Here is a 27,937-nt window from a genome sequence, read left to right as displayed (position 1 = left end):
ATGGCGGCGGGGGTGGGGTTGAAGTGGGTGGTGTTTTTGGGGGGTGGCAATGTTCGAAGAAGGGAAGGAGGGTCACGGACATCATATAAGTCGCTGAATGTGTGTGTTTGGGTCCTGAACGATTGTGTGAGCGCGTCTTTTGGTGGTGTGAGTATCGCGTTAAATGGACAGCCGCCCAGCTCAGAGATTCGTGTGTGTTAAAACACTGAAAATAAAACATAGGTAGGTTTCTAAAATATGCTACATTGAAAAAAATATACAATTTACTAGGAAATTTAATTCAAATTAACAGAAAAGTGTAACTTACTATATTAATTCCGTTCTTGAAATCATATTATTGATTCAGTGTTTGATATTATATCATTTTCTCCCTCTGTAGATCGAAGAGTGTGTGTGTGGGAGTGTGTCACGGATGTGGGTTCGGTGTGTGTGTGTGTCTATGTGTATGTATGGGTGTGCGGCTCTACGGCTGTCCGGCTTGTGTGCCTTGGGCGCGGGTCCGGTCCGAACACGGCAGCAGCATCAGCAGGAGCAGGAGCAGCATCAGCCACTTTGTCCAATTTTCAAACGGTCACTTTTTGGGAAACGAATTTTCCTCACCGTAACCCCGAACCTCTCGGTACTCCCTGGAACTCCTGGAACTCCAGGAACTGTCCCACCCCAACCCCTGGTCAGCCGCCCTTAGCGACGTTGTTCGCGCGGCGGCAATGATTCTAGGCCATGAAATCGACATCCGCATTTTAGAATCCACTCAAGCGCCGGAGGAAGAAACTCTCAGATACCGGGTATCTGCATCTTAAAGGCCAGGCTTTGATTTTGATTTAATCAGTGGACACCATTTGAATGACAGTACTTGAAAATACAAGCATTAGGACAATTAATGGGATAATTGATTTAGTGGTTTTGTCACCTCAAAAATATACTTATTTCCCTGGGCGATATAGATAGACATCTTTAGTTAAAGAAGATAGTATATGAAATAATTTTGAAATGAAGAATAATCTCTTTATTCAAATTTATTAGTATAGGAGCTATTTATGAATAATGTGAAAACATGTTTCACTTTTACCGCCATTAAAACACTTCAACCCTAGTTCCCAAATAAATATTTGCCAGCTTCTTAAGATAACTTTGTTTAATTTTTTTTCCATTCATTCCAAAGTACATTGTTTTTATTGATTTAAAATATATATTAATTCTATCCCTCCGTGGTCTGCTTTATCATATCCTCCTTTTTCAGATTGAGTCTCGTATCCTTGAGCAGCGAACTCTTGACGAGTTCATACTTTTTCTGCGACTCCTCGTGGGTCAGGGTCAGACGCTGTTGAACCATTCTTTTATTGAGTTCCAGATCCTTTGACTGTTGCACCAGACGCTTGTAGTCATAGTTGTTGAATTGATTTTCGAATTTATTGAGGAACCGATTGAGGGACTTTGACTCTGAGGTGAGCTGTTAAATAAGAGTAAAAGTGAGTTTAAATAGGGCTTCAGTAGAGCTTCATACTTACATCTTCGTAGTGTCGCTGAAGATTATTCAGCAAACTGACAAACCGCGATTTCAGATCATTCAGACATGCATTATAGGCGTACAAAGATTGCTCGGGAGTCAGCTCTCCCTGGTAGGGCACCAAATATGGAGCCAAGAAATCGGCGGGTTTACTAGCAATTTCTTTCTTGAGTTCCTCTTCCTCTTCAAACTGGAAATATATATGTTTTCAAATAAATTTATAAATATTATAGATTAACTTCTCACCTGTTTCATTCTTATGGCTCTGGCTGCTCCATTTCGTAATGGATCAAATATACTAAACTTCAACTTGGGCTCAATCTTTTCACACTTACGAACATCGAATATATTATTGATGTCGTCAAAGATATGCTGAAAGGTCTTTGCCAGTTGATCCTCGTAGTTGAGTTGATCGCGCAAGAGACGATAGAGCTCAAGATTAGTGCGAGTGGGATCCAGAGGATTGGCCTAAAGGGATTTATGCATAAGAAGAGGTTTGAAAAAGTCTTAAATAATATCTATACCTTGTATATCTTGGTAAGTTTCTCATCGTAAACCAGCTCCTGGCCATAATCCGCCCTTGGTGGCTTTGTAAACTCCACTGTGGTGGCAGTCAGGGCTCCAAAGGTATAATGAAACTTGAGTATAATTTTATTTTGTTGGAAAAGAAACGAACGCTCTGCTATATCAGTGCCTTCAATATCATCGGGATTGCCTTTGTGGAATTTCTCAATGACTTTCTAAAAGAATTGATTATAATATTGGCTTCATATAGTAATGTATTAGTTTACCCTTAGTTTGTTTCCAGATTCAGTAAAATGGAATTCCTTGTACCAGCAGTTGTCCATGCGACCCTTGTAGTAGAGAATAAGTGACTTGGGTTCGACCACCATCAAGTCCAAGGAATCTATCCTAGAGCCCGAATAGAAATAAACTTTACGCGGCTGCGTGGTGTCGGAAAAGTACTCCATTGCTGGAAAAATATATAAATTTATAGTCAGTTTATAGATATGTTATATCTCTAGTGCTTACATTTCAAACTATCATTGCGTCCTTTGGCGAAAATCTCCTCATAGTGATCGGTGGCATAAGTGTACTTAACATGGCGCATCAGATCGGATCGATTCTCGTAGTGCTCATACCGGATCTTGGGATCCGTGCACTCGTCATTGTTGAAGATGGTCAGCTGCATCATCTTGCCATCGCGCTGGGAGTAGGGAGCAAAGCGCTCGTGGATCGCTCCCTTGTACTGGATTGTCTTTCCGAAGCTTGGAAATCGCTGCTCGAATTTGGCCAGCCCGATGTGAAGTCTTTCCACCCACTCGCAGATGCAATCCAGATGCTTCTCCTCGCCAATGTCACGATCCTCCTCGGCAATGTTCTCGTCGGAAGCCATTTTGTAGGTGCGCATCTCGGGCGGCTCACCGGGCAGCATGTGCTCCCAGTCGGCAGTGTCCCGCAGATCCCATCGCATATCGCCAACCCGCTGGTACTTCTGCTTGTTGACATAGTAATTGTACTGGTTCCAGACACTGTCGATCAGGATGTACTGCTTGCAGCCGGCCTCGCAGATGAATCCCGTCGAGGGCTCTATGAAGGTGGCCGAGGGTGGAGCCTCCACAACGTCTCCATTCACGTCCACGTAGGTAGTCTTTGGCTTGATGCTCCATGGGGCATTGTTTATGATCACCACCCAGGCATGACTCCGTCGATAATGATGCCGATCCACGGCTAGCAGCTCGAGATCCTTTCGGGAAATCCCATGGATGTTTAATCCCCGGTTCACATGCACAAGTGCACGTTGTGTTTATTATTCCCACTTACCTCCATTTTCTTACGAATAATTTCATCCTGAATCCGCTTCTCCTCGGCCTCCTTTACCCTGTGAACCTCAGCAATATCCTCCTCGAGATGACTCTGCAAGTCCGGTAATCCGCGCAGCTTGTACTTTTGTCCCGTCTGCTCGACCGGCTTCACCACCTCCTCGGCCTCCACCTCGACAATGGGATAGGGATAGGGAGTGGCCAGTTGATCGTTGATCACGGTCTCCTCGCGGGCCACACCGGACACAACCATGGCCGGATGGCCAGCTCCAATCAGCATGCTGACCAGCAGAGTGGCCATTTCGTAGGAGTTTCCCTTGCGGTGCCGCAACAAGGTGTCGGGGGAAATGAGGCGGGTGGGCTGGAAAATGTATATAGAAACAATTATTAAAGTAAGAAAATATATCATTTGTATTGCATTGGAAGCCAATATGCAATTTCTCTGCTCGAATTTCTTTTCTATAAACATATACAAGTATGTGAAGATAAGTAAAGGTACATGTATGTATAAGCCGGACTCAGGAAACAGCAAGGCAGTTTCCAGGAAATTTGGCACAAACTATTGCGCAGCACGAGACAAAAAGGAAATCTTTAACTACCTTTAGCACCGTTTACCTGCCAAAAGGTAAAGATATATATGTACGTATATATGATTGTGAGCATGTATATGACCCTGTAAACACAGCAGGAGTCAAAAATCGTGTAGGCTATATATTTTACAACCTTAGAAAAGTTATATCCGTTTAGGAACAGCGGGAATGCGTAAAAAAATGGGAAATAAACCTGTCGATCAGTTTGGATTTGGGTTTCGCGGTCACGGATAGGACCTTGGAATTATTGGGAAATCGAATATCTTTGAGATTTTCAATGTAGATTATTCAGAGATTTGATTTATGTAGAGCCCTTAGAAGGTGCTAGCATCAAAGCTAAGTTAGTCATATCTTCATTTCAAAACTATATTATGCAATAATATGTTAATAAAATATTTCAAAACCTTAACAGTGTCACAAAGAAATGTCCAGAAATCTAAGAAATGCAATGCAAATGTAAGAAAGTACCAGAAATTCATGCCATGACTTAAGATCTGCACAAAATAACATCAAAGATCGTTGATTGCAAGGACCTCTTTTAAGGTATTAACGATATTTATTCTCGGTTTGTTTTTGAACGCTCTTAGATTTGCGGATGTCATTCAGAGAGAGGGAGAGAAGGAGTCCCCGTACAATCAGCGGTCTGTTTTCGTTGCATCCTTCGAGCGACGCGACGAGGTAGCGAGGCCAGGACAGGCCCACTCCCATTTAATCCGCCTCGGGTATCCTTTGTCTCGATTGTTTACCTGCACATCTGCAACTGCCCCGTAGGTGGCTGCGTGACCCCGTGCCATTCATCTTCCCTCCGTTCCGCGAAGACTTAGGAGACAATCCTGCCAACCGGAATCCTGGAATTCTGCGTCCGAAACTGTGAAGCGTAACGAAGCAACCATTAACGCGGGAAACGCTGGCAATTATTGTAGGCCATCGTCCCCTGCTCCCAAAAATTTGTTTGGTTCAGTTTTTGTTGTTTGGTTGACATCTCCTTATCTTTATCCTTGTATACTCTGAGATTGCAATAGAGCAAGCGGATGCAGAAGATATTTATATATCTAATTTTGCAGCGTTTTGGTTTATATTTATTCTTTTGATATATTCGGTTTATGGTTTAGAGATGACTAAAAATAATTCATGGAATTATGTTTTTGCAAATCCACCTTAAAACTTTTTAATCAATAAGGACTTTTGTGATAAGCCAACAATTTTATATCCTTGCAGGGTATTATACATTTAGTCAGAAGCTTGAAACTGAGTGAAGGAGTCCTTTCCGACCGCATAAATCATATATATTTTTGATCAGCATCAACAGCAGCGTCGATTAAGCCATGCCCGGAGGAAAAATACAATTTTCCAAATTTGGCCAAAAATTGAAAAATCGATAAGGGGTTACATCATTAAAATTGCGAATAATTGGCAAAAAATTGAATTTTTAAAAAATACAAACTGAGTATGTAGATTTGTTAACCGGGTAAAAAATAACGCAGAACAGCTTTCCGATTTGAAATTATTCCCTTTTTGGCTGGGTTACGACAGATTTAAAAATGAAATTTCCTGATTTTGATACCAAACTGCATATAAAAAATTCATATTTTATTTTTATTCCTTATTTTATTTTCCCAACTGAACGTTTTATATATATTTCAGAAGCACAGAATCAAGAACTTTAATTAATACAGAGCCAATATGGTTCTGAAAAGAGCAAGAGTCTAGTTTAGTGGAAAATCCCGCCAAATCAAGGAGCTTCTGAGGCTTCAAGGCTACCAAGAACTAAACAGGATTTTAGCGATTTTTCGTGGATAGTCTCCCTCCCCCCTGAGTCCAGCACCTTTTCATTTCTACCCTGGCCTGGCATACGCCCCGTTGCTTCAAAGAAGGCCATTAAAATGCTAAAATCGCCGTGTGAAGCCATAAGAATCACAATGGGTACGAGGCGCGCAGTCATCGGTTGGAGTTCGAGGTCAAAAACAACGCACACATCGATTAGTCAGCGAAAAACCAGTCAGTCAGTCAGTCAGCAAGCGGCGTCTAATTGAATTCGATGCAAAAGGCAGTACCTGGACCTGGACTGCACTCGAGGACTCCTCATGGTTTCAGCTCCCTGCGAGCTCTCCTCCAGCTCTGTTCCAGCTCCTTTCCCGCTTTCCTGGCCCGCTATCACTGCGGTCGCGCGTAATAAGAAACGCTTCAAGGTTATTCGAACGTGTTAAATTGGGATCGGGATCGGGAATGGATGGCGTGGATGGCAGGCCCAGTAGTCGCAACAATGGAGGAGCGAACATGACGAAACAAAAGGGACGAATGCACACCGAGAATGGAGCAACAACGGGCGCCCGGTTGCTTCGAATACAGGGGCCTTAAGCTCGAATTACATCCACTGCTGTGAGTGAGATTCAATTGAGATGATGAACTCAGAGAATACCTAGTAGTTGAAGTTCCATGGGGAATGGAGGTACAAATGCATAAGAAGTTGCTAAAAGGATCTTAAAATATCCTCTATTGGAATTCGATTAATTGTTTAAATTATTCGACCTACAAATATGTTATTATAATTTAATTTATAAATAATGTGGGGTTATATGTTGTATGTTATAATGTATAAATTATGGGTAATGAAAATTAAATATAGTTACTGAAGCCAAGCTATATTTTGCTATGAAAATTGTTTATATTCTATAACACATTTATAAACTTAATGAAACGTATCGGAGTTAGGAACTCCCTCTTAATCCAAATCCTTCCTCTATTACAAATCAATCCAATTTTTAGTTAACAATCAGCAATACGCCTTGAGTGCATATATACCCTCCCAAAGCCAAGACTTACAGGGTACACAAAACGACAACGTCCGTCCGAAGGGAAGAAACACAAAAAAGCGAGAAAAAAACTGCGCCAAAAGCGGCGAAAAATTGCGAAAAAAGGGTGGCGCGTAACAGAGTCGTCTGCGAAGAGACAGAATCACTTTCAGTTGCCACCCTGCTGAATGGCTGCCACCGCTCGCGGGTCACAACTCAAAACAATGCGGCTCAAGACGGGGTTGGCAGACAGGACACGGCACACGGGACGACGCAGGACACAGGACACGACAATGCAGTGCCACTCACACACATGCGAACGCCACCACCACCACCACCACCCACTCCCGCATCCCTTCGTTAGACTAACCTGGGGGCAAAGGACGATTCGCTGGGGAGGCGACACCATCACCAGCACCGGCAGCGCGGCACAGCCACATCGCTTATCGGGATGCATAATGAGCCGCCGCTGCCGTCTTTTTTCATGAGAGCGCTGAAACAAAGCGGTGAAATTCAGCGCGATTCCTTGAGCCAAGATGAGCTGAGTCCTTTTGCGGTCGATGGGCGTCCTGCGTCATCCAGCGCGATGCCTTCTTCCTAGAGAGAGAGGAAGTCCCAGGCCGGGCCGCCGCATGTGTAAGTTTTTAAATGAGCACACACGATGAAAATCAGCGACTTAACCCCTTTATGATAATGTACTGCACGGAAGTGTTATTGTCCTGGGGACAAAAGGACACACGGCGGCGTCGTCGACACTAGCGGCCGTAATACGCGGTCCCCCCATCATCTTTTGCCCCATCGCCATTGCCTTCAGCATCATCCACACCTCCTCCTTGGACTAATCTTGGCCAAAGCATCCAGAACCCAACCCAAGGCAAGGCGAAACACGCTCAGCTCACTATTTGCTGCGGCGGATCTATGTACGTACGTACGTGAATGTGTGTCTATAGCGCCATTCACCACGCCAGGATTTTATTATTTGCCCGGCTTCCGCGACCCGGGTCCCCGGGCACATAAAAGTCCCGGCCAATAGACGCTCTTAAAAACGGCCAAGATTAAGATATAAACACGCGAAATTAAGACATTTGATTCCCCCAGAACAGTCAGTCAAAGACGGTGGTGTGCCCGTGCTGGAGCCTAATGGTTTGGGTCTCTGTATATTTGGGACGGAAGACCATCATCATCATGGCTTGAAACTACATCCCAGCAGGAATTATGCATAGTAGTTTGGAATATAGGCCACGCCATATTAGTCCACTTTTCTTCTTGGCGGTTTAAACCGCTGCGAAAATTGTTGAATTGAAAACTTAAAGTGTCCTTGATGTGGGATTTAATAGCAGGGATATAAATAAGTCCCTTTAATTGAAAAGTTCAAACATAAATGAATATGAATTCTGTAACTCAAAACTGCAATTCATTCCTAGGATGAAATCGTAAATCGATCATAACTAAGCTTAAAATATTCGCACTCTTTAATCAATATTCTTATCAATAATTTTATATACAAAAATCTCATAACTCGGCCAAAAATGCATTAATTTCAAATCGGAAAGCGTTTTAATGATAGTGTTTACTAATCGACGCTGCTGTTGATGTCGTTCCCAGTCGTTCTAGCCATGTCCAGTCAAAAAATAAATTTTTGACACTTTTCCGAAAATTGAAAATTTTATAAGGGGTTACATCATTAAAATTGCCAAAATTTGCCAAAAAATTGAATTTTGTAAATTTAAAAACTGAGTATGCAGCTTTGTTAATCTACTAAAAACTAGCATAGAACAGCTTTCCGAATTAAAATTAATGATTTTTTGGCTTAGTTATGAGTTTTTTTAAACTATGATTTTTGGAAAAAATTGTCCGTTTTTGTACCTTTTTGCAGGTTTTCATGAGTTTATTCAAAAACTGACCATAGCATCAACAAACGCAGTATGCAGATTTGTTGGTGCAATAAAAACTAGCACAGAAAAGCTTTCCGAATTAAAATTATTGCAATTTCGGCCTAATTATGATGTCCGAAAAACTGTGATTTTTCAAAAAAATTGTCTGTTTTTATACCTTTTTGAAGAATATAATTTAAGTCAGAAGCTTGAAACGCAATGAAGGAGTCATTTCCGACCCTATAAACCATATATATTCTTGATCAGCATCAACAGCCCAGTCGTTCTAGCCATGTCCAGTCAAAAAATAAATTTTTGACACTTTTCCGAAAATTGAAAATTTTATAAGGGGTTACATCATTAAAATTGCCAAAATTTGCCTAAAAATTGAATTTTGTAAATTTAAAAACTGAGTATGCAGCTTTGTTAATCTACTAAAAACTAGCATAGAACAGCTTTCCGAATTAAAATTAATGATTTTTTGGCTTAGTTATGAGTTTTTTTAAACTATGATTTTTGGAAAAAATTGTCCGTTTTTGTACCTTTTTGCAGGTTTTCATGAGTTTATTCAAAAACTGACCATAGCATCAACAAACGCAGTATGCAGATTTGTTGGTGCAATAAAAACTAGCACAGAAAAGCTTTCCGAATTAAAATTATTGCAATTTCGGCCTAATTATGATGTCCGAAAAACTGTGATTTTTCAAAAAAATTGTCTGTTTTTATACCTTTTTGAAGAATATAATTTAAGTCAGAAGCTTGAAACGCAATGAAGGAGTCATTTCCGACCCTATAAACCAAATATATTCTTAATCAGCATCAACACCCCAGTCGTTCTAGCCATGTCCAGTCAAAAAATAAATTTTTGACACTTTTCCGAAAATTGAAAATTTTATAAGGGGTTACATCATTAAATATAATTTAAGTCAGAAGCTTGAAACGCAATGAAGGAGTCATTTCCGACCCTATAAACCATATATATTCTTGATCAGCATCAACAGCCCAGTCGTTCTAGCCATGTCCAGTCAAAAAATAAATTTTTGACACTTTTCCGAAAATTGAAAATTTTATAAGGGGTTACATCATTAAAATTGCCAAAATTTGTCAAAAAATTGAATTTTGTAAATTTAAAAACTGAGTATGCAGCTTTGTTAATCTACTAAAAACTAGCATAGAACAGCTTTCCGAATTAAAATTAATGATTTTTTGGCTTAGTTATGAGTTTTTTTAAACTATGATTTTTGGAAAAAATTGTCCGTTTTTGTACCTTTTTGCCGGTTTTTATGAGTTTAGTCAAAAACTGACCATATCATCAACAAACGCAGTATGCAGATTTGTTGGTGCAATAAAAACTAGCACAGAAAAGTTTTCCGAATTAAAATTAATGCAATTTCGGCCTAATTATGATGTCCGAAAAACTGTGATTTTTCAAAAAAATTGTCTGTTTTTATACCTTTTTGAAGAATATAATTTAAGTCAGAAGCTTGAAACGCAATGAAGGAGTCATTTCCGACCCTATAAACCATATATATTCTTGATCAGCATCAACAGCCCAGTCGTTCTAGCCATGTCTAGTCAAAAAATAAATTTTTGACACTTTTCCGAAAATTGAAAATTTTATAAGGGGTTACATCATTAAAATTGCCAAAATTTGCCAAAAGATTGAATTTTGTAAATTTGAAAACTGAGTATGCAGCTTTGTTAATCTACTAAAAACTAGCATAGAACAGCTTTCCGAATTAAAATTAATGATTTTTTGGCTTAGTTATGAGTTTTTTTAAACTATGATTTTTGGGAAAAATTGTCCGTTTTTATACCTTTTTGCCGGTTTTTATGATTTTAGTCAAAAACTGACCATATCATCAACAAACGCAGTATGCAGATTTGTTGGTGCAATAAAAACTAGCACAGAAAAGTTTTCCGAATTAAAATTAATGCAATTTCGGCCTAATTATGATGTCCGAAAAACTGTGATTTTTCAAAAAAATTGTCTGTTTTTATACCTTTTTGAAGAATATAATTTAAGTCAGAAGCTTGGAACGCAATGAAGGAGTCATTTCCGACCCTATAAACCATATATATTCTTGATCAGCATCAACAGCCCAGTCGTTCTAGCCATGTCCGGTCAAAAAATAAATTTTTGACACTTTTCCGAAAATTGAAAATTTTATAAGGGGTTACATCATTAAAATTGCCAAAATTTGCCAAAAGATTGAATTTTGTAAATTTGAAAACTGAGTATGCAGCTTTGTTAATCTACTAAAAACTAGCATAGAACAGCTTTCCGAATTAAAATTAATGATTTTTTGGCTTAGTTATGAGTTTTTTTAAACTATGATTTTTGGGAAAAATGGTCCGTTTTTATACCTTTTTGCCGGTTTTTATGATTTTAGTCAAAAACTGACCATATCATCAACAAACGCAGTATGCAGATTTGTTGGTGCAATAAAAACTAGCACAGAAAAGTTTTCCGAATTAAAATTAATGCAATTTCGGCCTAATTATGATGTCCGAAAAACTGTGATTTTTCAAAAAAATGGTCTGTTTTTATACCTTTTTGAAGAATATAATTTAAGTCAGAAGCTTGGAACGCAATGAAGGAGTCATTTCCGACCCTATAAACCATATATATTCTTGATCAGCATCAACAGCCCAGTCGTTCTAGCCATGTCCAGTCAAAAAATAAATTTTTGACACTTTTCCGAAAATTGAAAATTTTATAAGGGGTTACATCATTAAAATTGCCAAAATTTGCCAAAAGATTGAATTTTGTAAATTTGAAAACTGAGTATGCAGCTTTGTTAATCTACTAAAAACTAGCATAGAACAGCTTTCCGAATTAAAATTAATGATTTTTTGGCTTAGTTATGAGTTTTTTTAAACTATGATTTTTGGGAAAAATTGTCCGTTTTTATACCTTTTTGCAGGTTTTTATGATTTTATTCAAAAACTGACCATATCATCAACAAACGCAGTATGCAGATTTGTTGGTGCAATAAAAACTAGCACAGAAAAGTTTTCCGAATTAAAATTAATGCAATTTCGGCCTAATTATGATGTCCGAAAAACTGTGATTTTTCAAAAAAATGGTCTGTTTTTATACCTTTTTGAAGAATATAATTTAAGTCAGAAGCTTGGAACGCAATGAAGGAGTCATTTCCGACCCTATAAACCATATATATTCTTGATCAGCATCAACAGCCCAGTCGTTCTAGCCATGTCTAGTCAAAAAATAAATTTTTGACACTTTTCCGAAAATTGAAAATTTTATAAGGGGTTACATCATTAAAATTGCCAAAATTTGCCAAAAGATTGAATTTTGTAAATTTGAAAACTGAGTATGCAGCTTTGTTAATCTACTAAAAACTAGCATAGAACAGCTTTCCGAATTAAAATTAATGATTTTTTGGCTTAGTTATGAGTTTTTTTAAACTATGATTTTTGGGAAAAATGGTCCGTTTTTATACCTTTTTGCCGGTTTTTATGATTTTAGTCAAAAACTGACCATATCATCAACAAACGCAGTATGCAGATTTGTTGGTGCAATAAAAACTAGCACAGAAAAGTTTTCCGAATTAAAATTAATGCAATTTCGGCCTAATTATGATGTCCGAAAAACTGTGATTTTTCAAAAAAATGGTCTGTTTTTATACCTTTTTGAAGAATATAATTTAAGTCAGAAGCTTGGAACGCAATGAAGGAGTCATTTCCGACCCTATAAACCATATATATTCTTGATCAGCATCAACAGCCCAGTCGTTCTAGCCATGTCTGGTCAAAAAATAAATTTTTGACACTTTTCCGAAAATTGAAAATTTTATAAGGGGTTACATCATTAAAATTGCCAAAATTTGCCAAAAGATTGAATTTTGTAAATTTGAAAACTGAGTATGCAGCTTTGTTAATCTACTAAAAACTAGCATAGAACAGCTTTCCGAATTAAAATTAATGATTTTTTGGCTTAGTTATGAGTTTTTTTAAACTATGATTTTTGGAAAAAATGGTCCGTTTTTATACCTTTTTGCCGGTTTTCATGATTTTAGTCAAAAACTGACCATATCATCAACAAACGCAGTATGCAGATTTGTTGGTGCAATAAAAACTAGCACAGAAAAGCTTTCCGAATTAAAATTAATGCAATTTCGGCCTAATTATGATGTCCGAAAAACTGTGATTTTTCAAAAAAATGGTCTGTTTTTATACCTTTTTGAAGAATATAATTTAAGTCAGAAGCTTGGAACGCAATGAAGGAGTCATTTCCGACCCTATAAACCATATATATTCTTGATCAGCATCAACAGCCCAGTCGTTCTAGCCATGTCCAGTCAAAAAATTAATTTTTGACACTTTTCCGAAAATTGAAAATTTTATAAGGGGTTACATCATTAAAATTGCCAAAATTTGCCAAAAAATTGAATTTTGTAAATTAGAAAACTGAGTATGCAGCTTTGTTAATCTTTTAAAAACTAGCATAGAACAGCTTTCCGAATTAAAATTAATGATTTTTTGGCTTAGTTATGAGTTTTTTTAAACTATGATTTTTGGGAAAAATTGTCCGTTTTTATACCTTTTTGCAGGTTTTCATGAGTTTATTCAAAAACTGACCATAGCATCAACAAACGCAGTATGCAGATTTGTTGGTGCAATAAAAACTAGCACAGAAAAGCTTTCCGAATTAAAATTATTGCAATTTCGGCCTAATTATGATGTCCGAAAAACTGTGATTTTTCAAAAAAATGGTCTGTTTTTATACCTTTTTGAAGAATATAATTTAAGTCAGAAGCTTGGAACGCAATGAAGGAGTCATTTCCGACCCTATAAACCATATATATTCTTGATCAGCATCAACAGCCCAGTCGTTCTAGCCATGTCCAGTCAAAAAATAAATTTTTGACACTTTTCCGAAAATTGAAAATTTTATAAGGGGTTACATCATTAAAATTGCCAAAATTTGCCTAAAAATTGAATTTTGTAAATTTAAAAAGTGAGTATGCAGCTTTGTTAATCTTTTAAAAACTAGCATAGAACAGCTTTCCGAATTAAAATTAATGATTTTTTGGCTTAGTTATGAGTTTTTTTAAACTATGATATTTCGAAAAAATTGTCCGTTTTTGTACCTTTTTGCAGGTTTTCATGAGTTTATTCAAAAACTGACCATAGCATCAACAAACGCAGTATGCAGATTTGTTGGTGCAATAAAAACTAGCACAGAAAAGCTTTCCGAATTAAAATTATTGCAATTTCGGCCTAATTATGATGTCCGAAAAACTGTGATTTTTCAAAAAAATGGTCTGTTTTTATACCTTTTTGAAGAATATAATTTAAGTCAGAAGCTTGAAACGCAATGAAGGAGTCATTTCCGACCCTATAAACCATATATATTCTTGATCAGCATCAACAGCCCAGTCGTTCTAGCCATGTCCAGTCAAAAAATAAATTTTTGACACTTTTCCGAAAATTGAAAATTTTATAAGGGGTTACATCATTAAAATTGCCAAAATTTGCCAAAAAATTGAATTTTGTAAATTTAAAAACTGAGTATGCAGCTTTGTTAATCTACTAAAAACTAGCATAGAACAGCTTTCCGAATTAAAATTAATGATTTTTTGGCTTAGTTATGAGTTTTTTTAAACTATGATTTTTGGAAAAAATTGTCCGTTTTTGTACCTTTTTGCAGGTTTTCATGAGTTTATTCAAAAACTGACCATAGCATCAACAAACGCAGTATGCAGATTTGTTGGTGCAATAAAAACTAGCACAGAAAAGCTTTCCGAATTAAAATTATTGCAATTTCGGCCTAATTATGATGTCCGAAAAACTGTGATTTTTCAAAAAAATGGTCTGTTTTTATACCTTTTTGAAGAATATAATTTAAGTCAGAAGCTTGAAACGCAATGAAGGAGTCATTTCCGACCCTATAAACCATATATATTCTTGATCAGCATCAACAGCCCAGTCGTTCTAGCCATGTCCAGTCAAAAAATAAATTTTTGACACTTTTCCGAAAATTGAAAATTTTATAAGGGGTTACATCATTAAAATTGCCAAAATTTGCCAAAAAATTGAATTTTGTAAATTTAAAAACTGAGTATGCAGCTTTGTTAATCTACTAAAAACTAGCATAGAACAGCTTTCCGAATTAAAATTAATGATTTTTTGGCTTAGTTATGAGTTTTTTTAAACTATGATTTTTGGAAAAAATTGTCCGTTTTTGTACCTTTTTGCAGGTTTTCATGAGTTTATTCAAAAACTGACCATATCATCAACAAACGCAGTATGCAGATTTGTTGGTGCAATAAAAACTAGCACAGAAAAGCTTTCCGAATTAAAATTATTGCAATTTCGGCCTAATTATGATGTCCGAAAAACTGTGATTTTTCAAAAAAATGGTCTGTTTTTATACCTTTTTGAAGAATATAATTTAAGTCAGAAGCTTGAAACGCAATGAAGGAGTCATTTCCGACCCTATAAACCATATATATTCTTGATCAGCATCAACAGCCCAGTCGTTCTAGCCATGTCCAGTCAAAAAATAAATTTTTGACACTTTTCCGAAAATTGAAAATTTTATAAGGGGTTACATCATTAAAATTGCCAAAATTTGTCAAAAAATTGAATTTTGTAAATTTGAAAACTGAATTAAAATTATTGCAATTTCGGCCTAATTATGATGTCCGAAAAACTGTAATTTTTCAAAAAAATGGTCTGTTTTTATACCTTTTTGAAGAATATAATTTAAGTCAGAAGCTTGAAACGCAATGAAGGAGTCATTTCCGACCCTATAAACCATATATATTCTTGATCAGCATCAACAGCCCAGTCGTTCTAGCCATGTCCAGTCAAAAAATAAATTTTTGACACTTTTCCGAAAATTGAAAATTTTATAAGGGGTTACATCATTAAAATTGCCAAAATTTGTCAAAAAATTGAATTTTGTAAATTTAAAAACTGAATTAAAATTATTGCAATTTCGGCCTAATTATGATGTCCGAAAAACTGTGATTTTTCAAAAAAATGGTCTGTTTTTATACCTTTTTGAAGAATATAATTTAAGTCAGAAGCTTGAAACGCAATGAAGGAGTCATTTCCGACCCTATAAACCATATATATTCTTGATCAGCATCAACAGCCCAGTCGTTCTAGCCATGTCCAGTCAAAAAATAAATTTTTGACACTTTTCCGAAAATTGAAAATTTTATAAGGGGTTACATCATTAAAATTGCCAAAATTTGTCAAAAAATTGAATTTTGTAAATTTAAAAACTGAATTAAAATTATTGCAATTTCGGCCTAATTATGATGTCCGAAAAACTGTGATTTTTCAAAAAAATGGTCTGTTTTTATACCTTTTTGAAGAATATAATTTAAGTCAGAAGCTTGAAACGCAATGAAGGAGTCATTTCCGACCCTATAAACCATATATATTCTTGATCAGCATCAACAGCCCAGTCGTTCTAGCCATGTCCAGTCAAAAAATAAATTTTTGACACTTTTCCGAAAATTGAAAATTTTATAAGGGGTTACATCATTAAAATTGCCAAAATTTGCCAAAAAATTGAATTTTGTAAATTTGAAAACTGAGTATGCAGCTTTGTTAATCTACTAAAAACTAGCATAGAACAGCTTTCCGAATTAAAATTAATGATTTTTTGGCTTAGTTATGAGTTTTTTTAAACTATGATTTTTGGAAAAAATTGTCCGTTTTTGTACCTTATTGCAGGTTTTCATGATTTTATTCAAAAACTGACCATATCATCAACAAACGCAGTATGCAGATTTGTTGGTGCAATAAAAACTAGCACAGAAAAGCTTTCCGAATTAAAATTAATGCAATTTCGGCCTAATTATGATGTCCGAAAAACTGTGATTTTTCAAAAAAATGGTCTGTTTTTATACCTTTTTGAAGAATATAATTTAAGTCAGAAGCTTGAAACGCAATGAAGGAGTCATTTCCGACCCTATAAACCATATATATTCTTGATCAGCATCAACAGCCCAGTCGTTCTAGCCATGTCCAGTCAAAAAATAAATTTTTGACACTTTTCCGAAAATTGAAAATTTTATAAGGGGTTACATCATTAAAATTGCCAAAATTTGCCAAAAAATTGAATTTTGTAAATTTAAAAACTGAGTATGCAGCTTTGTTAATCTACTAAAAACTAGCATAGAACAGCTTTCCGAATTAAAATTAATGATTTTTTGGCTTAGTTATGAGTTTTTTTAAACTATGATATTTCGAAAAAATTGTCCGTTTTTGTACCTTTTTGCAGGTTTTCATGAGTTTATTCAAAAACTGACCATAGCATCAACAAACGCAGTATGCAGATTTGTTGGTGCAATAAAAACTAGCACAGAAAAGCTTTCCGAATTAAAATTATTGCAATTTCGGCCTAATTATGATGTCCGAAAAACTGTGATTTTTCAAAAAAATGGTCTGTTTTTATACCTTTTTGAAGAATATAATTTAAGTCAGAAGCTTGAAACGCAATGAAGGAGTCATTTCCGACCCTATAAACCATATATATTCTTGATCAGCATCAACAGCCCAGTCGTTCTAGCCATGTCCAGTCAAAAAATAAATTTTTGACACTTTTCCGAAAATTGAAAATTTTATAAGGGGTTACATCATTAAAATTGCCAAAATTTGCCAAAAGATTGAATTTTATAAATTTAAAAACTGAGTATGCAGCTTTGTTAATCTACTAAAAACTAGCATAGAACAGCTTTCCGAATTAAAATTAATGATTTTTTGGCTTAGTTATGAGTTTTTTTAAACTATGATTTTTGGAAAAAATTGTCCGTTTTTATACCTTTTTGCAGGTTTTCATGAGTTTATTCAAAAACTGACCATATCATCAACAAACGCAGTATGCAGATTTGTTGGTGCAATAAAAACTAGCACAGAAAAGCTTTCCGAATTAAAATTAATGCAATTTCGGCCTAATTATGATGTCCGAAAAACTGTGATTTTTCAAAAAAATGGTCTGTTTTTATACCTTTTTGAAGAATATAATTTAAGTCAGAAGCTTGGAACGCAATGAAGGAGTCATTTCCGACCCTATAAACCATATATATTCTTGATCAGCATCAACAGCCCAGTCGTTCTAGCCATGTCCAGTCAAAAAATAAATTTTTGACACTTTTCCGAAAATTGAAAATTTTATAAGGGGTTACATCATTAAAATTGCCAAAATTTGCCAAAAGATTGAATTTTGTAAATTTAAAAACTGAGTATGCAGCTTTGTTAATCTACTAAAAACTAGCATAGAACAGCTTTCCGAATTAAAATTAATGATTTTTTGGCTTAGTTATGAGTTTTTTTAAACTATGATTTTTCGAAAAAATTGTCCGTTTTTGTACCTTTTTGCAGGTTTTTATGAGTTTAGTCAAAAACTGACCATAGCATCAACAAACGCAGTATGCAGATTTGTTGGTGCAATAAAAACTAGCACAGAAAAGCTTTCCGAATTAAAATTAATGCAATTTCGGCCTAATTATGATGTCCGAAAAACTGTGATTTTTCAAAAAAATGGTCTGTTTTTATACCTTTTTGAAGAATATAATTTAAGTCAGAAGCTTGAAACGCAATGAAGGAGTCATTTCCGACCCTATAAACCATATATATTCTTGATCAGCATCAACAGCCCAGTCGTTCTAGCCATGTCCAGTCAAAAAATAAATTTTTGACACTTTTCCGAAAATTGAAAATTTTATAAGGGGTTACATCATTAAAATTGCCAAAATTTGCCAAAAAATTGAATTTTGTAAATTTGAAAACTGAGTATGCAGCTTTGTTAATCTACTAAAAACTAGCATAGAACAGCTTTCCGAATTAAAATTAATGATTTTTTGGCTTAGTTATGAGTTTTTTTAAACTATGATTTTTGGAAAAAATTGTCCGTTTTTGTACCTTTTTGCAGGTTTTTATGATTTTATTCAAAAACTGACCATATCATCAACAAACGCAGTATGCAGATTTGTTGGTGCAATAAAAACTAGCACAGAAAAGCTTTCCGAATTAAAATTAATGCAATTTCGGCCTAATTATGATGTCCGAAAAACTGTGATTTTTCAAAAAAATGGTCTGTTTTTATACCTTTTTGAAGAATATAATTTAAGTCAGAAGCTTGGAACGCAATGAAGGAGTCATTTCCGACCCTATAAACCATATATATTCTTGATCAGCATCAACAGCCCAGTCGTTCTAGCCATGTCCAGTCAAAAAATAAATTTTTGACACTTTTCCGAAAATTGAAAATTTTATAAGGGGTTACATCATTAAAATTGCCAAAATTTGCCAAAAGATTGAATTTTGTAAATTTGAAAACTGAGTATGCAGCTTTGTTAATCTACTAAAAACTAGCATAGAACAGCTTTCCGAATTAAAATTAATGATTTTTTGGCTTAGTTATGAGTTTTTTTAAACTATGATTTTTGGAAAAAATTGTCCGTTTTTATACCTTTTTGCCGGTTTTTATGATTTTATTCAAAAACTGACCATATCATCAACAAACGCAGTATGCAGATTTGTTGGTGCAATAAAAACTAGCACAGAAAAGTTTTCCGAATTAAAATTAATGCAATTTCGGCCTAATTATGATGTCCGAAAAACTGTGATTTTTCAAAAAAATGGTCTGTTTTTATACCTTTTTGAAGAATATAATTTAAGTCAGAAGCTTGAAACGCAATGAAGGAGTCATTTCCGACCCTATAAACCATATATATTCTTGATCAGCATCAACAGCCCAGTCGTTCTAGCCATGTCCAGTCAAAAAATAAATTTTTGACACTTTTCCGAAAATTGAAAATTTTATAAGGGGTTACATCATTAAAATTGCCAAAATTTGCCAAAAAATTGAATTTTGTAAATTTAAAAACTGAATTAAAATTATTGCAATTTCGGCCTAATTATGATGTCCGAAAAACTGTGATTTTTCAAAAAAATTGTCTGTTTTTATACCTTTTTGAAGAATATAATTTAAGTCAGAAGCTTGAAACGCAATGAAGGAGTCATTTCCGACCCTATAAACCATATATATTCTTGATCAGCATCAACAGCCCAGTCGTTCTAGCCATGTCTAGTCAAAAAATAAATTTTTGACACTTTTCCGAAAATTGAAAATTTTATAAGGGGTTACATCATTAAAATTGCCAAAATTTGTCAAAAAATTGAATTTTGTAAATTTGAAAACTGAGTATGCAGCTTTGTTAATCTACTAAAAACTAGCATAGAACAGCTTTCCGAATTAAAATTAATGATTTTTTGGCTTAGTTATGAGTTTTTTTAAACTATGATTTTTGGGAAAAATTGTCCGTTTTTATACCTTTTTGCCGGTTTTTATGATTTTAGTCAAAAACTGACCATATCATCAACAAACGCAGTATGCAGATTTGTTGGTGCAATAAAAACTAGCACAGAAAAGTTTTCCGAATTAAAATTATTGCAATTTCGGCCTAATTATGATGTCCGAAAAACTGTGATTTTTCAAAAAAATGGTCTGTTTTTATACCTTTTTGAAGAATATAATTTAAGTCAGAAGCTTGGAACGCAATGAAGGAGTCATTTCCGACCCTATAAACCATATATATTCTTGATCAGCATCAACAGCCCAGTCGTTCTAGCCATGTCCAGTCAAAAAATAAATTTTTGACACTTTTCCGAAAATTGAAAATTTTATAAGGGGTTACATCATTAAAATTGCCAAAATTTGCCAAAAAATTGAATTTTGTAAATTTGAAAACTGAGTATGCAGCTTTGTTAATCTACTAAAAACTAGCATAGAACAGCTTTCCGAATTAAAATTAATGATTTTTTGGCTTAGTTATGAGTTTTTTTAAACTATGATTTTTCGGAAAAATTGTCCGTTTTTGTACCTTTTTGCCGGTTTTCATGAGTTTAGTCAAAAACTGACCATATCATCAACAAACGCAGTATGCAGATTTGTTGGTGCAATAAAAACTAGCACAGAAAAGTTTTCCGAATTAAAATTAATGCAATTTCGGCCTAATTATGATGTCCGAAAAACTGTGATTTTTCAAAAAAATGGTCTGTTTTTATACCTTTTTGAAGAATATAATTTAAGTCAGAAGCTTGGAACGCAATGAAGGAGTCATTTCCGACCCTATAAACCATATATATTCTTGATCAGCATCAACAGCCCAGTCGTTCTAGCCATGTCTGGTCAAAAAATAAATTTTTGACACTTTTCCGAAAATTGAAAATTTTATAAGGGGTTACATCATTAAAATTGCCAAAATTTGCCAAAAGATTGAATTTTGTAAATTTGAAAACTGAGTATGCAGCTTTGTTAATCTACTAAAAACTAGCATAGAACAGCTTTCCGAATTAAAATTAATGATTTTTTGGCTTAGTTATGAGTTTTTTTAAACTATGATTTTTGGGAAAAATGGTCCGTTTTTATACCTTTTTGCCGGTTTTTATGATTTTAGTCAAAAACTGACCATATCATCAACAAACGCAGTATGCAGATTTGTTGGTGCAATAAAAACTAGCACAGAAAAGTTTTCCGAATTAAAATTAATGCAATTTCGGCCTAATTATGATGTCCGAAAAACTGTGATTTTTCAAAAAAATGGTCTGTTTTTATACCTTTTTGAAGAATATAATTTAAGTCAGAAGCTTGGAACGCAATGAAGGAGTCATTTCCGACCCTATAAACCATATATATTCTTGATCAGCATCAACAGCCCAGTCGTTCTAGCCATGTCTGGTCAAAAAATAAATTTTTGACACTTTTCCGAAAATTGAAAATTTTATAAGGGGTTACATCATTAAAATTGCCAAAATTTGCCAAAAGATTGAATTTTGTAAATTTGAAAACTGAGTATGCAGCTTTGTTAATCTACTAAAAACTAGCATAGAACAGCTTTCCGAATTAAAATTAATGATTTTTTGGCTTAGTTATGAGTTTTTTTAAACTATGATTTTTGGGAAAAATGGTCCGTTTTTATACCTTTTTGCCGGTTTTTATGATTTTAGTCAAAAACTGACCATATCATCAACAAACGCAGTATGCAGATTTGTTGGTGCAATAAAAACTAGCACAGAAAAGTTTTCCGAATTAAAATTAATGCAATTTCGGCCTAATTATGATGTCCGAAAAACTGTGATTTTTCAAAAAAATGGTCTGTTTTTATACCTTTTTGAAGAATATAATTTAAGTCAGAAGCTTGGAACGCAATGAAGGAGTCATTTCCGACCCTATAAACCATATATATTCTTGATCAGCATCAACAGCCCAGTCGTTCTAGCCATGTCTGGTCAAAAAATAAATTTTTGACACTTTTCCGAAAATTGAAAATTTTATAAGGGGTTACATCATTAAAATTGCCAAAATTTGCCAAAAGATTGAATTTTGTAAATTTGAAAACTGAGTATGCAGCTTTGTTAATCTACTAAAAACTAGCATAGAACAGCTTTCCGAATTAAAATTAATGATTTTTTGGCTTAGTTATGAGTTTTTTTAAACTATGATTTTTGGAAAAAATGGTCCGTTTTTATACCTTTTTGCCGGTTTTTATGATTTTAGTCAAAAACTGACCATATCATCAACAAACGCAGTATGCAGATTTGTTGGTGCAATAAAAACTAGCACAGAAAAGTTTTCCGAATTAAAATTAATGCAATTTCGGCCTAATTATGATGTCCGAAAAACTGTGATTTTTCAAAAAAATGGTCTGTTTTTATACCTTTTTGAAGAATATAATTTAAGTCAGAAGCTTGGAACGCAATGAAGGAGTCATTTCCGACCCTATAAACCATATATATTCTTGATCAGCATCAACAGCCCAGTCGTTCTAGCCATGTCTGGTCAAAAAATAAATTTTTGACACTTTTCCGAAAATTGAAAATTTTATAAGGGGTTACATCATTAAAATTGCCAAAATTTGCAAAAAATTGAATTTTGTAAATTTGAAAACTGAGTATGCAGCTTTGTTAATCTACTAAAAACTAGCATAGAACAGCTTTCCGAATTAAAATTAATGATTTTTTGGCTTAGTTATGAGTTTTTTTAAACTATGATTTTTGGGAAAAATGGTCCGTTTTTATACCTTTTTGCCGGTTTTTATGATTTTAGTCAAAAACTGACCATATCATCAACAAACGCAGTATGCAGATTTGTTGGTGCAATAAAAACTAGCACAGAAAAGTTTTCCGAATTAAAATTAATGCAATTTCGGCCTAATTATGATGTCCGAAAAACTGTGATTTTTCAAAAAAATGGTCTGTTTTTATACCTTTTTGAAGAATATAATTTAAGTCAGAAGCTTGGAACGCAATGAAGGAGTCATTTCCGACCCTATAAACCATATATATTCTTGATCAGCATCAACAGCCCAGTCGTTCTAGCCATGTCTGGTCAAAAAATAAATTTTTGACACTTTTCCGAAAATTGAAAATTTTATAAGGGGTTACATCATTAAAATTGCCAAAATTTGCCAAAAGATTGAATTTTGTAAATTTGAAAACTGAGTATGCAGCTTTGTTAATCTACTAAAAACTAGCATAGAACAGCTTTCCGAATTAAAATTAATGATTTTTTGGCTTAGTTATGAGTTTTTTTAAACTATGATTTTTGGGAAAAATGGTCCGTTTTTATACCTTTTTGCCGGTTTTTATGATTTTAGTCAAAAACTGACCATATCATCAACAAACGCAGTATGCAGATTTGTTGGTGCAATAAAAACTAGCACAGAAAAGTTTTCCGAATTAAAATTAATGCAATTTCGGCCTAATTATGATGTCCGAAAAACTGTGATTTTTCAAAAAAATGGTCTGTTTTTATACCTTTTTGAAGAATATAATTTAAGTCAGAAGCTTGGAACGCAATGAAGGAGTCATTTCCGACCCTATAAACCATATATATTCTTGATCAGCATCAACAGCCCAGTCGTTCTAGCCATGTCCGGTCAAAAAATAAATTTTTGACACTTTTCCGAAAATTGAAAATTTTATAAGGGGTTACATCATTAAAATTGCCAAAATTTGCCAAAAAATTGAATTTTGTAAATTTGAAAACTGAGTATGCAGCTTTGTTAATCTACTAAAAACTAGCATAGAACAGCTTTCCGAATTAAAATTAATGATTTTTTGGCTTAGTTATGAGTTTTTTTAAACTATGATTTTTGGGAAAAATGGTCCGTTTTTATACCTTTTTGCCGGTTTTTATGATTTTAGTCAAAAACTGACCATATCATCAACAAACGCAGTATGCAGATTTGTTGGTGCAATAAAAACTAGCACAGAAAAGCTTTCCGAATTAAAATTAATGCAATTTCGGCCTAATTATGATGTCCGAAAAACTGTGATTTTTCAAAAAAATGGTCTGTTTTTATACCTTTTTGAAGAATATAATTTAAGTCAGAAGCTTGGAACGCAATGAAGGAGTCATTTCCGACCCTATAAACCATATATATTCTTGATCAGCATCAACAGCCCAGTCGTTCTAGCCATGTCTAGTCAAAAAATAAATTTTTGACACTTTTCCGAAAATTGAAAATTTTATAAGGGGTTACATCATTAAAATTGCCAAAATTTGCCAAAAAATTGAATTTTGTAAATTTGAAAACTGAGTATGCAGCTTTGTTAATCTACTAAAAACTAGCATAGAACAGCTTTCCGAATTAAAATTAATGATTTTTTGGCTTAGTTATGAGTTTTTTTAAACTATGATTTTTGGAAAAAATGGTCCGTTTTTATACCTTTTTGCCGGTTTTCATGATTTTAGTCAAAAACTGACCATATCATCAACAAACGCAGTATGCAGATTTGTTGGTGCAATAAAAACTAGCACAGAAAAGCTTTCCGAATTAAAATTAATGCAATTTCGGCCTAATTATGATGTCCGAAAAACTGTGATTTTTCAAAAAAATGGTCTGTTTTTATACCTTTTTGAAGAATATAATTTAAGTCAGAAGCTTGGAACGCAATGAAGGAGTCATTTCCGACCCTATAAACCATATATATTCTTGATCAGCATCAACAGCCCAGTCGTTCTAGCCATGTCTAGTCAAAAAATAAATTTTTGACACTTTTCCGAAAATTGAAAATTTTATAAGGGGTTACATCATTAAAATTGCCAAAATTTGCCAAAAGATTGAATTTTGTAAATTTGAAAACTGAGTATGCAGCTTTGTTAATCTACTAAAAACTAGCATAGAACAGCTTTCCGAATTAAAATTAATGATTTTTTGGCTTAGTTATGAGTTTTTTTAAACTATGATTTTTGGGAAAAATTGTCCGTTTTTATACCTTTTTGCCGGTTTTTATGATTTTAGTCAAAAACTGACCATATCATCAACAAACGCAGTATGCAGATTTGTTGGTGCAATAAAAACTAGCACAGAAAAGTTTTCCGAATTAAAATTAATGCAATTTCGGCCTAATTATGATGTCCGAAAAACTGTGATTTTTCAAAAAAATTGTCTGTTTTTATACCTTTTTGAAGAATATAATTTAAGTCAGAAGCTTGGAACGCAATGAAGGAGTCATTTCCGACCCTATAAACCATATATATTCTTGATCAGCATCAACAGCCCAGTCGTTCTAGCCATGTCTGGTCAAAAAATAAATTTTTGACACTTTTCCGAAAATTGAAAATTTTATAAGGGGTTACATCATTAAAATTGCCAAAATTTGCCAAAAGATTGAATTTTGTAAATTTGAAAACTGAGTATGCAGCTTTGTTAATCTTCTTAGAACTAGCATAGAACAGCTTTCCGAATTAAAATTAATGATTTATTAGCTTAGTTATGAGTTTTTTTAAACTATGATTTTTGGAAAAAATTGTCCGTTTTTATACCTTTTTGCCGGTTTTTATGATTTTAGTCAAAAACTGACCATATCATCAACAAACGCAGTATGCAGATTTGTTGGTGCAATAAAAACTAGCACAGAAAAGTTTTCCGAATTAAAATTAATGCAATTTCGGCCTAATTATGATGTCCGAAAAACTGTGATTTTTCAAAAAAATGGTCTGTTTTTATACCTTTTTGAAGAATATAATTTAAGTCAGAAGCTTGGAACGCAATGAAGGAGTCATTTCCGACCCTATAAACCATATATATTCTTGATCAGCATCAACAGCCCAGTCGTTCTAGCCATGTCTGGTCAAAAAATAAATTTTTGACACTTTTCCGAAAATTGAAAATTTTATAAGGGGTTACATCATTAAAATTGCCAAAATTTGCCAAAAGATTGAATTTTGTAAATTTGAAAACTGAGTATGCAGCTTTGTTAATCTACTAAAAACTAGCATAGAACAGCTTTCCGAATTAAAATTAATGATTTTTTGGCTTAGTTATGAGTTTTTTTAAACTATGATTTTTGGGAAAAATTGTCCGTTTTTATACCTTTTTGCCGGTTTTTATGATTTTAGTCAAAAACTGACCATATCATCAACAAACGCAGTATGCAGATTTGTTGGTGCAATAAAAACTAGCACAGAAAAGTTTTCCGAATTAAAATTAATGCAATTTCGGCCTAATTATGATGTCCGAAAAACTGTGATTTTTCAAAAAAATGGTCTGTTTTTATACCTTTTTGAAGAATATAATTTAAGTCAGAAGCTTGGAACGCAATGAAGGAGTCATTTCCGACCCTATAAACCATATATATTCTTGATCAGCATCAACAGCCCAGTCGTTCTAGCCATGTCTGGTCAAAAAATAAATTTTTGACACTTTTCCGAAAATTGAAAATTTTATAAGGGGTTACATCATTAAAATTGCCAAAATTTGCCAAAAGATTGAATTTTGTAAATTTGAAAACTGAGTATGCAGCTTTGTTAATCTACTAAAAACTAGCATAGAACAGCTTTCCGAATTAAAATTAATGATTTTTTGGCTTAGTTATGAGTTTTTTTAAACTATGATTTTTGGGAAAAATGGTCCGTTTTTATACCTTTTTGCCGGTTTTTATGATTTTAGTCAAAAACTGACCATATCATCAACAAACGCAGTATGCAGATTTGTTGGTGCAATAAAAACTAGCACAGAAAAGTTTTCCGAATTAAAATTAATGCAATTTCGGCCTAATTATGATGTCCGAAAAACTGTGATTTTTCAAAAAAATGGTCTGTTTTTATACCTTTTTGAAGAATATAATTTAAGTCAGAAGCTTGGAACGCAATGAAGGAGTCATTTCCGACCCTATAAACCATATATATTCTTGATCAGCATCAACAGCCCAGTCGTTCTAGCCATGTCTGGTCAAAAAATAAATTTTTGACACTTTTCCGAAAATTGAAAATTTTATAAGGGGTTACATCATTAAAATTGCCAAAATTTGCCAAAAGATTGAATTTTGTAAATTTGAAAACTGAGTATGCAGCTTTGTTAATCTACTAAAAACTAGCATAGAACAGCTTTCCGAATTAAAATTAATGATTTTTTGGCTTAGTTATGAGTTTTTTTAAACTATGATTTTTGGGAAAAATGGTCCGTTTTTATACCTTTTTGCCGGTTTTTATGATTTTAGTCAAAAACTGACCATATCATCAACAAACGCAGTATGCAGATTTGTTGGTGCAATAAAAACTAGCACAGAAAAGTTTTCCGAATTAAAATTAATGCAATTTCGGCCTAATTATGATGTCCGAAAAACTGTGATTTTTCAAAAAAATGGTCTGTTTTTATACCTTTTTGAAGAATATAATTTAAGTCAGAAGCTTGGAACGCAATGAAGGAGTCATTTCCGACCCTATAAACCATATATATTCTTGATCAGCATCAACAGCCCAGTCGTTCTAGCCATGTCTGGTCAAAAAATAAATTTTTGACACTTTTCCGAAAATTGAAAATTTTATAAGGGGTTACATCATTAAAATTGCCAAAATTTGCCAAAAGATTGAATTTTATAAATTTGAAAACTGAGTATGCAGCTTTGTTAATCTACTAAAAACTAGCATAGAACAGCTTTCCGAATTAAAATTAATGATTTTTTGGCTTAGTTATGAGTTTTTTTAAACTATGATTTTTGGGAAAAATGGTCCGTTTTTATACCTTTTTGCCGGTTTTTATGATTTTAGTCAAAAACTGACCATATCATCAACAAACGCAGTATGCAGATTTGTTGGTGCAATAAAAACTAGCACAGAAAAGTTTTCCGAATTAAAATTAATGCAATTTCGGCCTAATTATGATGTCCGAAAAACTGTGATTTTTCAAAAAAATTGTCTGTTTTTATACCTTTTTGAAGAATATAATTTAAGTCAGAAGCTTGGAACGCAATGAAGGAGTCATTTCCGACCCTATAAACCATATATATTCTTGATCAGCATCAACAGCCCAGTCGTTCTAGCCATGTCTGGTCAAAAAATAAATTTTTGACA

The 27,937-nt window shown here is 34.0% G+C and overlaps 1 protein-coding gene across 1 annotated transcript in view; it reads right to left on the bottom strand.

Moving 5' to 3' along the window:
• Nucleotides 1-1,120: 1,120 nt before the first annotated feature.
• Nucleotides 1,121-27,937, bottom strand: part of lobo (coiled-coil domain-containing protein lost boys) — a 54,006-nt gene continuing 27,189 nt past the window's right edge. The window contains exons 3-9 of the mRNA XM_086839456.1: nt 3,332-3,691; nt 2,540-3,254; nt 2,299-2,480; nt 2,032-2,247; nt 1,754-1,975; nt 1,509-1,697; nt 1,121-1,450 (exon numbers count right to left, since the gene is read on the bottom strand). Coding sequence (XP_086695582.1) covers nt 1,199-1,450; nt 1,509-1,697; nt 1,754-1,975; nt 2,032-2,247; nt 2,299-2,480; nt 2,540-3,254; nt 3,332-3,691 — 2,136 coding nt within the window. The 3' untranslated portion in view covers nt 1,121-1,198. The remainder of the gene's footprint in view (nt 1,451-1,508; nt 1,698-1,753; nt 1,976-2,031; nt 2,248-2,298; nt 2,481-2,539; nt 3,255-3,331; nt 3,692-27,937) is intronic.

Source organism: Drosophila serrata, unplaced genomic scaffold (genome assembly GCF_035046125.1).
Source record: "Drosophila serrata isolate PLE 108 unplaced genomic scaffold, ASM3504612v1 contig_376, whole genome shotgun sequence".
Classification (NCBI taxonomy): Eukaryota; Metazoa; Arthropoda; class Insecta; order Diptera; family Drosophilidae; genus Drosophila; species Drosophila serrata.
The sequence above is the reverse complement of the archived record's forward strand: the minus strand, read 5'-3'. Positions and strand labels throughout refer to the sequence as shown.